General features: G+C 50.2%; 1 protein-coding gene across 1 annotated transcript; it reads left to right on the forward strand.

Moving 5' to 3' along the window:
- Nucleotides 1-18: 18 nt before the first annotated feature.
- Nucleotides 19-12,684, forward strand: LRRC40 (leucine rich repeat containing 40). Its single transcript, XM_039710935.1, has 17 exons — nt 19-36; nt 354-380; nt 1,580-1,733; nt 2,255-2,436; nt 2,693-2,766; nt 3,432-3,561; nt 3,903-4,026; nt 4,282-4,424; nt 4,953-5,125; nt 5,589-5,679; nt 7,823-7,868; nt 8,578-8,686; nt 9,316-9,423; nt 10,451-10,561; nt 11,305-11,382; nt 11,557-11,742; nt 12,382-12,684. Exons 1-17 carry the CDS (start codon nt 19-21, stop codon nt 12,485-12,487), a joined length of 1,860 nt encoding a protein of 619 aa, XP_039566869.1. The 3' UTR covers nt 12,488-12,684.
- The last annotated feature ends 3,272 nt before the right edge of the window (nt 12,685-15,956 follow it).

Here is a 15,956-nt window from a genome sequence, read left to right on the forward strand (position 1 = left end):
CTCCAAACTCCATGAGCGATGGTAATTCGCATTTTGGTCAGACACAATTCCTCTCCAGGCCTGGCAGTCAGGGGCTCCTCACTGCCTCAGGCCCCAGAGATGGAAACAAAAGGGACTTGTGGGGAGCAAACTTGGGGTAAATGACTTGGGGTAATTACCTGAAGCTGTAATTGGAGGATTAACCCCCAATATGCAAATAAACCAAACTTACGAAACTCTGAAAATCCATGACCCATCATCCATTTTTGGGTGCAGTCCCTGGGGGGCTTTAATCTGCCCAAAATATATCTGAAGGCCTTTCAATAAATACACCTGCTTTTTACTCCCTGAACTCTGTCTGTCTCTGTTTTCAGGTAGCCCCAGAAAAGGCATCACAAGCAGTACAACGTTGGGGTCGGAATTTCTCGTTAGAGAGGGAAAAAAAAGTATTTGTGGTTTGCATAGTACAAATCACACTATTTCCTGATGAGTGTGTTGCTTTATGTTAATGTGTTTCCTGAATGTAAATAAAACAAGCCGTATTTATTAATCCAGCTGAAATTCTGCCGCATCTGATTCATAAAGTAGGAGACACTCACTGTCCTCGCTTACCAGATATCACATTTCCACTTATGAAATACCACAGATGCCATGTCTTGTACTGAATTGCCAAAAGCTTATTTAAATTCCAGGTTTGAATTTGTCAGCAGTGTTCCACGTGGAACTTAGCTATCCAGCAGCACTGAAACTGAGTGAGATGAAAGTGACACAGTGTTTTTACCAGGGGCCCTGAGGCACAGAGCACTCACCCTCTGAAGTCCCTAAAACCCATATTTAAGCACCACTGTTTTTTTAAAAAAAAATCAGTTGAAATACCCAGTATTTTCTGTGTGTTTCTGCCTCCGCTGAGAGAGGAGAAATAAAGGGAGGGGGAATTAAAGAACACTGGTAAAAAACTAATGAGGCCAATATCCTTAGTCAAGAGCAAGGGCCTGAAGTGAGTTTCCTGAATCACATACTTGACTAATGTATTTAAACCTTCACTAATTACCTTTCATTCCAATTGAACTACTCCTAGAAGCATTTTTCAAAGAGGGGAGTGTTTGAAACACAGATGTGCTGTTACAGAGTGAAGAGAGATACAATCCAGCAAGGGGCCGCATTCCTTTATCAGCATTTTCCTCTCACTGGGAGCTGCTGGTGGGGTCTGCAGGCACGGGGCTGGTTCCATGTCCTGGTTTAGATGGGATATTGGGGAGAAATCAATATTGGGCAAGTCCGGGCCCAGAGCAGCTGTGGCTGCCCCTGGATCCCTGAAGTGTCCAAGGCCAGGCTGGGCACTGGGGCTGGGAGCAGCCTGGGGCAGTGCAAGGTGTGGAATATTTTGTGTATGATTATTCAGAACATCACTCTTTGCACCTTCCAAGCAGTTGTGACTTTGAATATCATGGAAGCCCAGGACTCCCAACCCAAACCGTCCTGAGATTCTGCTGAGAAGAGACCCTGGAGATCACGGAGCCCAGCCCGCCAGGGGCTGCAGTGCAGCCGCGCACACGGCTAAGGGGGAAAGCAAAACCACTAAACTGATGCGAAAGCTCAGTTTCGCGTGCTGCTCCTCGTGTGCCCGCGCACGGCCCCGAGCAGCGCGGCCCGGGCCCAGCGCGGGGCTCCATTTCGGCACGGCGGGGCGGGAAATGGCGGCGCGGGGCCGGGCCGGGTCCGCCCGCGGGTGGCGGGACGCGGCCTCACCCACGGTGCGTGAGCCCGGCCGGCCGCGGGGGCTGCGCGCGGGGCGGAGCGGCTCCGGGGAGCGCCGTCTGCTCGCTCTTGTCTGTTTCTGGCATGTTTCCATCGGCTTTTTTGATACCTCTGCGAAAATGTCTGTGGAACACAATGGGAGAGTGGCTGTAGAGATGGGTGTATTATATATATGTGTACATACATATATATATGTATGTATCTATTTACAGATGTATGTTTTTATATGCCTATATGCATCCATCTATATTTATCTATGTCCATATATATGTATGTATCTATTTATAGATGTATGTTTTTATACGTACACACATATGTATATGCCTATATGCATCCATCTATATTTATCTATGTCTATATATATCGTCCCCCAAGGCAGAAGGGTCGGAACTAGATGATCATGAAGGTCCCTTCCAGCCCAACCCACTCCATGATTTTACACCCAAAAAGCACGCTGACAGTGAGATGTTGGAGCAGACAGCCGCGGGGTTCAGCTGACGCTCTGTTTGTGCTGCAGTGCCCGAGCACGTGTGGAGGATCAACCTGGACACGCCGGAGGAAGCCCAGCAGAACCTGTCCTTCGGAGCTGCCGATCGCTGGTGGGAGCAGACGGACCTGACCAAGCTGATCCTGGCCTCCAACAAGCTGCAGAGCCTGTCGGAGGATGTGCAGCTGCTGCCTGCCCTCACCATGCTGGACGTGAGTACGGCGATGCCTTGGTGCTCCCTCGGTACTTCCCTGCAGGACAGGGGGATCTTTGTTTTCCATTTCCCTGCTCTATTCATTTCGCAGGGGCCTGGAGTGCCAGGACTAGGGGGAATGGCTTCCCACTGCCAGAGGGCTGGACCCATGCGATATTGGGGAGGAATTCTTCCCCCAAAAAAACCCTCTGAGGTACAAATTAGTAACTGTGTACAAGTTATTGTAACTGTGTCCTAAAACCTCTCTTTTTCAGGTGCATGACAATCAACTGACATCACTTCCTTCTGCTTTAGGGCAACTTGAAAATCTCCAAAAACTCGATGTCAGGTAGGGCCATGTTACAGAGAAAAGTGGAAAAATACTGCAGTGACTTTTGGGTGTGAGTGAGAAGTTGCAGGATAGCAACGTTTTTTTCAAAAATTAACTCCAGATTACTCACTGTAGACTATTATTATATATTATATATGTTCTATTATCCATTTTGGATCAAAACTGGTGGCCTTGTTGAAATTGTTTTCACTGCTATTCAAAGTCACAATTGCTTGGAAGGTGCAGTGATATTCTGAATAATGATACACAAAATATTTATTTGCATTTATTTGCTTCAGTCTGGCAGTTCTGAGGATAAAACATTTCCAGTCATGAATAATGCACATTGTAAATAACTGTGTAGATCTTGTTTGTGCTGGAAGGTTCAGAATCTTCTGTTTACTGGGGTAATTTTGTAAATTTGTGCACAAGGAGAGGTTATGCTACCACTGCGTGTGTGAAGTACATAAACAAAAAAACCTGAGATCCATCTAGAATGTTGTAAATTCAGAGTAGGATTAAAAGTCTGCTTGAACAAATAAATAAATATAATCAGTTGTTCCTTAGAGGTGGCAGTGTCCTGCCCAGCAGGCTGTGGCACACAAATGTTCTGTGTGCAGTTACATTCCTAAAATCTCCTGAGTGTTTTTCCTTTGCCTTTGTGTTGCATGTTTCCACCCCAGCCACAACAAACTGAGGAGCCTTCCCGAGGAGCTGCTGCAGCTGCCCCGTCTGAGGAGCCTCCTGGTGCAGCACAACGAGCTGAGCCAGCTGCCCGAGGGGCTGGGGCAGCTCCTCAGCTTGGAGGAGCTGGTAAAGCACAGCTTCACACCTGTTTCTGGGTCTGGAAAGGGTTTGTCTGCTGGTTAAAAGTCCCGGGGTTCAGCAGCAGGACTTGGCAAATATTCCAGCGGCTGTTCTAGTGTCAGTTGCTGCATGGTGGGGTTTGTTTTTAGTGTGTTCTTGGTTTGACATATTTTGGGAAAGCTGAAGTCCCCGGCGATCTGTCAGTCCTGGGGGGGTTGTTCCTTCTCTCACACTTGTGCCAGTTGTCAGCAATCTAATTTTACTGTTCTGCCGCTAATTAACTCTGCAGTAGCAGCCCTCCTGGGATGTTTCAGACACCTCTCATCTCTCTCTGTTTCCACGTGCAGGATGTGTCCAACAACCAGCTCACAGCCGTCCCCGCCAGTTTTGCTCTGCTGGTGAACTTGGTGCGGCTCAACCTGGCCTGTAACCAGCTCAAGGAGCTGCCTGCAGATCTCAGTGCCATGAGAAGTAATTCACTTTCCTCGGGTTATTAATACCAGACAGCCAGTGCTGTGCTTATGTTCAGCAATACAGTGCAGGGTTTTAAAATAGATCCTTAAAGAGTTATTGTTTCCTCAAGAAAATCAGAGTTATTACTTCTAGAATCTGTTTGGCAAAATGTTGTTGTGTTTATTTTAAATTAAACCACCAGGGCAGTTATGCTGCTGTGGAAAGGTATTTTTATCTTCTCCTCTGTTTCTCACTGGACATTGGCTTCCACAGGCTTGAGGCAACTGGATTGTACCAAAAATTACCTGGAAACAGTACCTCCTAAATTAGCAACCATGGCATCCCTGGAGCAGCTTTACCTGAGGAAAAACAAACTGCATTCCTTGCCAGAGCTTCCCTCCTGCAAGTTACTGAAGGTGAGCTTGGAATGGCTGCTCTGCTGGAAATGCCTGCACTGAAAACTTTGAAATAATGACAGTTACTTTAAGCACAAGCTTTTGGGAGGTGCTGTGATCAAAACCAGATGAAGGCTCTGTGTTTGGAACTCTGTTTAATGTGCAACTTCTCTTCCTGCCCTCGTTATTCAACCTTTTGAAAGATGAGTTTGCAGGACTTTTCCAGATTTGGAAGATAAAAAGTGTTCAGGAGAGGAATGACTGAAAGCTGGATCTAATATTGCCTGCAAGTTATTTTTTATCTCTGGGAACTTTTTCTGGATAAATTCACTTTGTTCATTATAATTTATTCTCCGTAACTACAGAGCAAATACATTGTTTTTCCTCTTAACATAGGTTATATCGAGGTATTTTGTAGGCAGATGAAAGGGAATCAAGAAGTCCATCTTGATTCTCCACATCATCATACTGATGACTGCTGATGTCACGATTTAGGAGATAAATTATGAAGTAATTTTACCACAGCTGTGGTGCTCTTTATTCCCATAGGAATTACACGCTGGGGAGAATCAGATTGAAATGCTGAATGCAGAGAACCTGAAGCAGCTGAGCTCCCTGTGTGTGCTGGAGCTCAGGGACAACAAGATCAAGGCAGTGCCCGAGGAGATCACGCTGCTGCAGAAGCTGGAGAGGCTCGACCTGGCCAACAATGACATCAGTAGGTAATAGTGACACCTGGGCTGGGGCTGGGTGGTGGCAGCTCCTGCCTTCCCTGGGAAGGGCACTTCAGGAATGACTCAGTCAGGAAATGAAGGAGCCCTCTGTGTGTTGTGGGATTGCTGAGATCAGACTGGGTCTTGTGAAATGTTCTGTGTTCTGCCCGTGACTTAGCTGTGGCTTGGGAGTGCTGTGAGGAGCAGCTGAGGGAGCTGGGAAGAGACTGGACCCCAGGAGAGGCTGAGGGAGCTGGGAAGGGGCTGGAGAATCCCTGGGGGATCTAAGGTGGGAATTGGACAGAGCTTGGCAGAGATGGTCTGGGAGAGCTTTTCCAACTTAAATTAATCTGGGATTCTGCATCTTTTCCTCTGAACCTGAGCTTCAGGATCCCCTCTGAGCAGCCACTGCACATTCTTTAGCAGTGGTTTTGGAGCTGCTTTGGAATGAATGAGTTGTTTCCCTCTGCAGGTTGCCTTACACCCTGGGGAACCTCACTCAGCTGAAATTCCTGGCCCTGGAGGGAAATCCTTTGAGAACCATTCGGAGAGACCTGCTGCAGGTGAGCACTGAGGTTTGGTTGTGTGTGTGGACATCTGCACGGGAGGGACCTGGGAGGGTCCAGAGGAGGCACCAGGATGGTCCCAGGGATGGAGCAGCTCTGCTGGGAAGAAGGGCTGGCACAGCTGGAGAGAAGAAGCTTTGGGGTGACCTCAGTGTGGCCTTGCAGGGCCTGAAGGAGATGCAGGAAAGATGGATAGGGATGAGGGACAGGGATGGATGGGAGATTGGGAATTAGGAATTGTTCCCTGGCAGGGTGGGCAGGCTCTGGCACAGCTGTGGCTGCCCCTGGATCCCTGGCAGTGCCCAAGGCCAGGCTGGACACTGGGGCTGGAGCACCTGGGACAGTGGAAGTGTCCCTGCCATGGCAGGGGGTGGAGTGGGATGGGCTTTAAGGTTTTGTCTTAATGAAGGTTCTAGGATTCAGTGCTCTGTTCTCTTGTAGGCAGGCAGCAAGGGGAGGGTGTGAGTTGTTCCCAGGAAAAGGAGTCCTTAGGGCAGCAGGAGGCTGCAGCCTGGGCACCACTCCTGCTGCACAATTCCCTGTGATGTTTTCCCTGGCAGGCCCCTCTCCTCAGTGGTGCTGCACATTCCTACTTCTGTGCCTTTGCCAGGGTTGTAAAATCAATGTTCCCAAAGCGCTGGGATGCTCCCAAAATAAGCAGAGCTGACAGGTCTGTGTTGCAATGAAATCTGTAACATCTGTCAGGAGAGGGAAGCCCTGGTGTGCCTGGCTGGGGGAGCAGAGGGTGCCCTGAGTTAGTCAGCACTTGTCCAAAGTGCTCCTGGAAAGGAGCCTGAGTCAGGAATGCTGGAGTTCTGCTGTTCCTGGATCACTGAGGGTTTGCTGCTTCAGCTGCAGTTGTCACTCCTGGGCTGTGTTTCCCAGCTGGGGCAAAGGCCAGGCACGAGGAGCCCGTCAGGCCACGCTGTGTTTGTGCTGCCTGGATCTGTCACCAGCACTGTAAATTCATCTGGCTGCAATTTCCTCTGCCTGGCTGGATTTTTTTCCACTTGGTTTAGAGGAGCAATCTTTAGGGCTCCCCAGGCACTGCTTGGGGCAGGTGGATGCCGAGATAAAGGACTGGGGTGAGTGTAGGGGAGCAGCAGATCCTTCTCTTCCCTTCTCCAGCCCTGCCCAGCTCACCTTCTCTTCCTCAGGCCTCTCATTCCAGTCCCAACCCCATTCCTGGTTCTTGATGAATTTCCAGTTAATTTCTGGTAAATCCTGGTCTATTTTTGTTAATTCCCATGCCATTACTTGGCTCTGGAGCTTTACCCTGCTCTCTGCTTTCCTTCCCATGCATCTGTTACTGGGATTTCAGTTTGACCTTCACCTTTCCCTCACAACTTCCCAGCTTGTTCCCTGCTGGCTTCCCTTGCCATGCTCAGCACAGTCCCTCTCTCCCTGCCTGTCTGCTTGTGGCAATTCCCTCCTTTCCAACATCCACATTCCCTTTATCCCTCTGTGTTCCTCCAGTCTCCTGGCTGTGTCAGCTGGAGTGAGAAATGTTCATTCACCTCCAGCACTTCAGGTCAGTCCCTGGTTCTGAAACCTGTAAAATCATACCCCAAACCTGCCTTTCCCCTAAAACAAACAGTGCAGAGGAGCTTGAGCTTCACTACCCACAGGTTTGTGCAGGTGGAAGCTGTGTCTGACCTCTGGGAGTTGCTGTGAGAGGACTGAGGGAAATCTTTGGAGCTGTTAAAAATCCCTGCCAATGATGCAAACTGCCACAATTTTCCCAGAGTTTATCATTTGGGCCATAAAAAAGTAGCAGAATGGTGAGCAGTCAGCTTCACTGACTCTGTAAATGTGCTCTCCACAGCAAATTGTGCTGGGGCTTTTTAAAGGGAAAATTAAGCTCATTGGAACTTCTTTACTTGCTCTTGGAAGTGGCAAAAATCTTCACATCAGGAGCTACAGAAGTGCAGCCTGAGGCTGTAGTTCAGGATCAGAAATTCTCAGCTGGAATAAATAAAATGATAACCAAGCAAGTTGCCAAGCTGCTGTGGGATTTTCAGTGGGATTTTTAGTCAGGAGTGCTGTGGGCTCCACCTGTGTGCTGGCTTTGTCCCTCTGCATTGTCCCCCCAGCTGCACAGTTACTGCTGAGTGACTTGGGGTTTGTCTCTTTTTTAAAGAAAGGCACCCAGGAACTGCTCAAATATCTGAGAAGCAAAATCCAAGGTATGTTGCTTTCTTCCACTTCATTTTAAAGAGAATATTCTAAGAAATTTAAGTAAATTAGAGTTTAGGGAAGATGGTTGTTTAAATCCAGGTTCTTCCCAGTTATCCTGCAGTAAAAATTTCCTTTACTCAACAGTTTGCTGTGATATTTAAGTTTCTTATCCTATTAGCTAATACTGAATAATAAACATTCTGAACTGAGGATTATCCTTTACAAACCCAGACTCGCCCTGCTCAGCTGGATGGGAATTCCTATTTCAGGTGTGCAGGAGCTTTTTCATGTGGATTGTGGGGAAGGAAGGAACCAGAAGGAAATTCATAGAGGAGGGTTTGTAAATATTAGTGCTTTAACTGAAGTTGTGGTCAGATGTGCCAGTGTGGGTAAAGCTGCTCCAGGTCATCATTTCCAGCTGGAATTCCCTGGTTTTTGTAGTTTCCAGCTCCCTACCCCACCGAGCAGAGCCTCACATCTCCAGTGCTCCCTCCCCTGCTTGGCAAAGTCCAGGTCACCCTTCTCCCTCCTTCCCCCTAAAAGAACCTCCAAATCCAAGATGGTAAAAACCCTTTATTGGGAAATGATTGCAGTAATCTGGATCTGATGGTCTTGAGTTGAGCCAGAGTAGGGCAGGATTAGAGGGGGGTGGTGGCAGCTGCCTGGGGCCACTCAGAGCAGCTCAGCCGTGTCCCTGCACCCCTCTGGTGTCCCCAGATGATGGACCTGGCCCCAATGAAGAGCCTCCTGTGACTGCCATGACTCTTCCCAGCCAGTCCAAGGTCAACATCCACGCCATAACCACACTGAAATTATTGGAATACAGGTATTTGGGAATATTGCCCATTCCTGAAGCTGTAAGAACGCTGTCCTATTTTATCCTTGTGGGTTTTTTCCCCACCTTAATTACACACCATGCTGTCCACAAACCCTGCTGCATGTGGACATTTTCCCCCTTAATTCCTGTGCTTGGGAATGGGCAGATTTAGATTGTGGGGTTTGGATTATTTTTTGTATTTTCAAATAGTCTGCAGTAATATTGAAGTGCTGAATCCCAGCAGGTGCTTTTAGTATTTAATTCCTGTGCTTGGGAATGGGCAGATGTAGATTGTGGGGTTTAAATTAATTTTTTGTATTATCAAATATTAAATATTCTGTGGTAATGTTGAAGTGCTGAATCCCAGCAGGTGCTTTTAGTACCTTTGAAGCTCTTTATGGTTTTCACTGAGTCCCAGAACATCTTGTGGTAGGGGAGTGCCTGCTCACTTATTCCTTAAATGGACCTGGAGGGGTGGGAAATAGAAAAAAATCCTCTTTGGTGACATTGTGGGAACAGGGCAGCACTGGGGGTTTTCTGCAGCTGTGCCCCGTGTTCTGCTCGCTGTCTCCTCTCGAAGCAGGTGGAAGGGGCGTGTTGATTAGCAGGCAGTGGTTAATTGGTGTCTCCTGTCCCAGTGAGAAGCAGGCTGCCGAGATCCCCGAGGCCGTGTTCGACGCCGTGGGCACCAACCCTGTGGCCACCGTGAACTTCAGCAAGAACCAGCTCAGGGAGATCCCCCCGAGGTACTGCTGGGAGGGCATTCCCAGCTGGGGTTTGCCCTCTGCCTTTGTGTGCAGCAGGCTGTTCTCCCCCTGAGCTGTTTGTGCACAGTGTGGGGAGGCACTCGTGTGCAGTCACCGGGGCCAGCCACAGCCAAGGAAAGGCTTTTCCTGGCACTGCTGGGAGCCTGTAATCCCTCTGTGTCAGGAGGAAGGCTGCTGTGTCTCTGGGAGCCCCCAGAAATTGTCCTCAGTGGTTTTTGAGGACAGTTTATTCCCAGGAGCAAACCCAGAGGAACAAAAAGTGTTCTAGAGACTCAGTTTGGGAGCTGCTGCTTGTGCATCCCATGCTGTGTCACTGTGTGAGGGGCTGCTGAATTCCCTGGGATATGTGTCAGGGAGTGTGCAGCTGCCTCAGAATTCCATGCCACTCCAGACAGGAGGCAGGAGAGTTTTCTCATTTTCTCATTTAATTGCACTTTGTTTCAGGGCTGAGCCAGAGATTCTGTTTGAGGCGTTCAACAGGGAACTTTTTGAGCTGTGAAAACCTTTACAAAAACCTGTTAGTATAATAAATAACCTTCTTCAAGCAGCAGCAGGTACTCCCAGAGTTTGTAACAGCACAACAGGAGAGCAGAAACAAAAGATGGGAAAACCAGGATTTTTTTAGTCAGGTTTTTTGGCTGCAGAAGAAGTGGAGTCTGTATTAAAACGTGTCCAGGGCAGGAGGTGGCAGTGATGTCACCTGGGCCATGGTCTCTAAAACACCTCCTGACTGCATTTACTGAGGAGGCTTTGGTAGCAATGTTTGTGAGAGAAAATGCAATCTGGTAACTGCAGATAAATGATTTGGGCTTTGCCTTACCCCACATGTAAGGCTGGAGGAGCAGCAGCTCCTCTCACAGGTGACATTCTGTGATCTCCTCAAAATCTCTTCAGAAAAAAAACACAAGTTGTCCTTGATTTGTAGAATAAATCAGGTTTTCTAATAACTTAAAAAGCAAGCTACCATGAGCTTCCATAGTGAGAGCATCTTCCTTTTGTGCTTCAGGCTTGTGGAGCTGAAAGACTCAGTTTGTGATGTCAGCCTGGCCTTCAACAAAATCTCCTCCATTTCCTCGGAGCTGTGCCTGCTCCAGAAGTTGACACATTTGGATCTCAGGTTGGTGATGTGTGTTGTTGCACTTCTTTGCCTGCCTCCCTAAAGCAGCCTCTGTTCCAGTGGAATGGCAGCACTGAAATCATCTTCACTGCCAAAATCTCTCCGTGGCAGAGCCAGAGTAGGACAGGGCTTAAATTTGGGCCTTGCTTAAAGAAGACACAAAAAGAAATGGACCAATTCTGAGATGTGCTGGAGGAGAGATCCTGCCTCATTCAGAGAAGGGTTCTGAGATGTTGTTATTTCAAAACACTCCTGCCACCCCCCAGAAGAAAACCACACCAAAAAATCCTGGGAATTAGGACAGGGGAGGTGCAGATTTTGTTGCACTACTGGAAGGAGAGGCAAGAGATGGTTCCTTGTTGTCACCTTTCCTCCTCTGATTCCTGAGAAGTGTTCCTGGCCTTGTTTAGATGAGGATTAGCTCAATCCATTGATTGTGGGGAGCTTTGGAGTGACCTGAGTGTTTCACTTTGGCTCCAGGGTCTGGGCACTTTGCTTTCCTCTGGAAACAAGGAGCTGAATTTCCAGGCAGGTTTGTGCAGCTGGTGGCTGCTTGGGAATATTAGGAATCTTTAGAGGACAGGCTTTGAGTGTCCTCCTGGCAGAAATGGGAATCCCAGGCATGCTCTTGCCCTTGCTATGGGGCAGTGAAGTGGCCCCAGACTGTGTAGGTGATCTGGGAATTCTCAGCCAAACCCCTGACTAAGTTTAGTGCTTGCTGTTTTTCTTTTCTTTGATAACAGAAACAATGTTCTGACAGCCTTGCCTGAGGAAATGGAGGCACTGAAAAGACTGCACACAATAAATCTTGCTTTCAATAGGTGAGGAACTGTAGATTTTTAAAAAATACAATAATGAAAAGAGCTGGGCTGAGTTTGACTCAATTTTCCTGTGATGTGAGAACAAGGAGCCACTTCAGTGAGCTGGGAGCTCCCATGAAGTGCTTCTCTTTTGAATGCCCTGTTTCTGAGTACCCCTCCTTTCTCTTCCTGAAGATTTAAGGTGTTTCCCAGTGTCCTGTATCACCTGCCAGCCCTGGAGACCATCCTGCTCAGCAACAACCAGGTGGGATCCATCGACCCCGTGCAGCTGAAGGGGCTGGACAAGCTGGCAACGCTGGACCTGCAGAACAATGACCTCCTCCAGGTGCCCCCAGAGCTGGGCAACTGTGAGAATCTCAGGTGTGAGGGGTCAGGGGGCCTGCTTGTGAACACATTTGCTGTCTGAGTTCTGCAGGGTGTGTTTGCCAGAGGAAAAAGCACCCATTGGCAGGGTGTTGGGTTTACTCAAAAAGGGTCTCTCTAGCCATCTGTAGAACAGGGCAATTTCTTCCATAATGTCTTCCCTAATTTCTCAATATTGCACAGAACTGTGGGAGTTGTTTCATCAATTGGAACTGATTTGAGGGTCTGGGGCTTGTGTGAAGGTTGTGGTGGAGCCTTGGGGGTGACATTTCCTGTGCTCCCAGTCACGCTCCTGGTGCACCCCCCTTTGAGCAGGGAGCAGCTGACCCCACTGCTCCCTTCCAGCCTGAGCCACTCTGGAATTCTGTTTCTATATTCCAGAGGTTCTCTTTTCACTGCTCCTGGCAGAGGCTGGAGTGGGGTGTGTGCTACACCCCCCCTGATTTATCAGCACAAATTAAAACTCAGCTGTCTCAAAGCTCGGCTGCTGAGAACGAGGGGAGCAGAAACCCAGACTCCTGTGGCAGGACCAAAGAGGAGCTCCCCGGGAATTTCAAAGGCCTCAGAAGTCTGCATGCAGTGGATGAGTGTGTGGGTACAAGGAGATTCCTGCCAGTAACTCAGCCCTGTTTGCAGGAGCCTGCTGCTGGAGGGGAACCCGTTCCGCACGCCCCGCGCCGCCGTGCTGGCCAAGGGCACGGCTGCCCTGCTGGAGTACCTGCGGAGCCGCATTCCCTCCTGAGCCTGGGCACTGCCCCTGAGCCTGGGCACTGCCCCTGAGCCTGGGCATTCCCTCCTCACCCCTGAGCCTGGCCTGGCCAAGGGCACGGCTGCCCGGCTGGAGTACCTGCGGAGCCGCATTCCCTCCTGAGCCCTGAGCCCTGGGCACTGCCCCTGAGCCTGGGCACTGCCCCTGAGCCTGGGCATTCCTCCTGAGCCCTGGGCATTCCCTCCTCGCCCCTGAGCCCTGGCCATTCCCACCTGAGCCTGGCCTGGCCAAGGACACGGCTGCCCGGCTGGAGTACCTGCGGAGCCGCATTCCCTCCTGAGCCTCGGCACGGCCACCTGAGCCTGGGCATTCCTCCTGAGCCCTGGGCATTCCCTCCTCGCCCCTGAGCCCTGGCCATTCCCACCTGAGCCTGGCCTGGCCAAGGACACGGCTGCCCGGCTGGAGTACCTGCGGAGCCGCATTCCCTCCTGAGCCTGGGCACTGCCACCTGAGCCTGGGCATTCCTCCTGAGCCCTGGGCATTCCCTCCTGAGCCCTGGGCATTCCCTCCTGAGCCTGGCCTGGCCAAGGGTGCTGGACTACCTGTGGAGCTGCATTCCCTCCTGAGCCCTGGGCACTCCTCCTGAGCCTGGGCACTGCCCCCTGAGCCCTGCACATTCCTCCTGATCCTGGGCATTCCCACCTGAGCCTGGCCTGGCCAAGGGCACGGCTGCAGTGCTGGCATACCTGCAGAGCCACATTCCAGCAGCACAGGAGCAGCCAGGTACCCCCTGTCCCACCAGCCCCCCGGGCTCTACTGCTTCCATCCTTCCCCTGCTCCTGGCTGGGAGTCTGCCCAGTGTTAAGAACCCAGCTGTGAAACATTCCCGGCCCTCTGCATGTTCCATGGCCCTCTGCATGTTCCAGCACACTCTGTTTACACTGTTTGTAGTAAAAGACAGCAAGGGAAGCTGCCTTCAGCATAGCCAGGGTGCTTCTGCAGCTGAGCTGGGCTCTGGAGAGAGCTGTCACCATCAAAGCACTGGGGCCAAAGGCAGAAGGGAACACTCTGGGGTTTGTATTCCTATTTTCTCGTGTTTAACTGCTGTCCTCAGAGCTGCGGTGTGAGTGTGGTGGAATGCTTGAGCTGTTGGGGGGTGAGAGATGCCCCAGGTGTGTGCAGGGCTCACCTGAGTGAAGATGGGGCTGGTGCTGTGCTGAGACAATAAATGTTCCCCTTGGATGTCTGCTCTGGGTCCTTCAGGCTGTAACTGAGCTCTGTAGATGGAAACATGGAGAACTTCTCTTGTTCAGACACACTTCCAGATGTCCTGCAGGTGGGACCTTTAATGGTAACAGTGCTGTGGGTGGGGCTCCACCACCCTCCAGTGCCTGACCCCCTTTCCATGGGGAAATTCCTGCTGTGCCCACCCTGAGCTGCCCTGGCCCAGCCTGGGGCTGTTCCCTCTGCTCCTGTCCCTGTTCCTGGAGCACAGCCCGACCCCCGGCTGTCCCCTCCTGGCAGGAGCTGTGCAGAGCCACAAGGGCCCCTGAGCCTCCTTTGCTCCAGGCTGAGCCCCTTCCCAGCTCCTCAGGGATTCTCCAGCCCCTTCCCAGCTCCCTCAGGGATTCTCCAGCCCCTTCCCAGCTCCTCAGGGATTCTCCAGCCCCTTGCCAGCTCATTCCCTGCCCTGGACACTCTCCAGCCCCTCAGGGTCTCCCATGAACACAGCCCTGGAGGTTCTGTAGCACAAGTAGGATTTTTTACAGTTCCTCACTAAATTTCCCAGGTTTTGAACATGTCCAGATGGACATAAAGCACTCAGACTCACCCCCAGCTCCCCAGGTGTGGGAATTGCCTTCCAGCTGGAGCAGGGATGGCTCAGGGGGCTCAGGCCCAGCTGCACCTCCCTGTGTCCCCCGTGGGGAGCAGAACCTGGTCCTGGCTGCAGGAAATGGGAAAGGGAAAGGGTTGGGAAGGGTTTGGGAAGGGGCTTTGGGGGAGTGGGGATGGGAGGGGCAGGATCTGCCCTGTGGGAAGCAGATGACAGGGCCCATGTGCAGTGACCACAGGGGACAGCTGGAGCTCCAGGGCCACTTCTGCAGCTCCTTGGCTGATGGAACTGCTGCTGCCCTCACCCCCTGCCTCCTCTTGTTTCCATACATTTTTGTCCTTGGTGCATTTGTCCTTTCATCCTTTCCTTCATGCATCTGTCCTCCATGCATTTATCCTTCCACACATATTGTCCTTTCATCCATTTCTTCCGTGCAGTTATCCTTCCACACATTGCCCCAAAAGCTGCCAAACCTGACTTTTCTTCCCCCTTTCCATTGCTCCCTTTCTATATTTGATGTCTCCCAGAGGCTGCAGCTGGACCAGGGGAGTCCCAGTTGGGAGTTCCCCAATTTTCCAGGCTCATTCCCCTCTTCCCCACCCTCTGAAACCTTTCTGCCAGCAAAAAACCAAAAAACCACCCGAAAGCCTTACAATAAGGTGACGCTTTTATTATTTGTACAATAAAGAGACTTTTTAATGTTATTCAAAACACTTTTTTTTTTGAAATACTGAAAAAGGTGGGTACAGCAAAGCCGAAAATGGCTCTGCTGCACTGCACAGCATCGGTTCAGTCCCTGGGCTCCCTCTGCACAGAGCAGCTGCAAAATGCAGCAGCCCCACAGCACGGGCCAGGCCCTCCAGGGCACGGGGAGGGGACAACCTGCATGTGCCAAGGGACAGGAGCTGATTGCACTCAATCAATAGGTTTAAAATAGAATTTTTGAAGTACCTTTTTGCACATAAAATGAAGCAGCTTTCAAGTTCAGTAAGTCTTTATACTGCAAAAAACATGAAGTACATTCACAATCTATGTTAATAAAGTAGTAAATATTTCCTCATTCAGCTTTATTTACATGGATACTGGAATTCAACTGAAAAGTACAGTCATCTGGAATATAGCAATCTTTGAACACATACAAAAATGACCATTTCTGTATATAATTTAAGCTCAAAATCACAATTATCTCAAAATATTAATTACAATACAGCCATCTCCATCATAATTAAACATGTCTTTTATAAAATGGTAAAATCTTTACTAAAGGAAGCTGTTGGTTCTGAACTGGATACAGTACTCACAGGTAGAAAACCGAAGTGATGAGCAAGTGCGAGTGCCCTGCCCGGGGAGGAGGAGGGAGGGGACACAGCCACCGCCACCCAAGGGACACAGGAGGGGACAATGCCACCTCTTGTGCCACGGGCAGTGCCAGGAGTGCCCAGACTGGTGCCAGTCAGTCACTTCCACTAAATCAGCTGGAATCAGCCAGGGAGAGGATTGGCAAAATGCTTTTTTGGGGGTTTCATTTTTGTTTTTGGTTTGAAATTCCATGATTTGCAAATGGTGCTGTTTGGGGTTGGGTGGTGGTGCCCTGCAGGCCTGGCCCTGGTGGCACCACGGCTGTGCCTGCCCATGGCTCCAGGGCCAGGCCAGCTCCCTGTGGATCCC

Source organism: Passer montanus, unplaced genomic scaffold, assembly GCF_014805655.1.
Source record: "Passer montanus isolate IOZ18808 unplaced genomic scaffold, ASM1480565v1 scaffold238, whole genome shotgun sequence".
Lineage (NCBI taxonomy): Eukaryota > Metazoa > Chordata > Aves > Passeriformes > Passeridae > Passer > Passer montanus.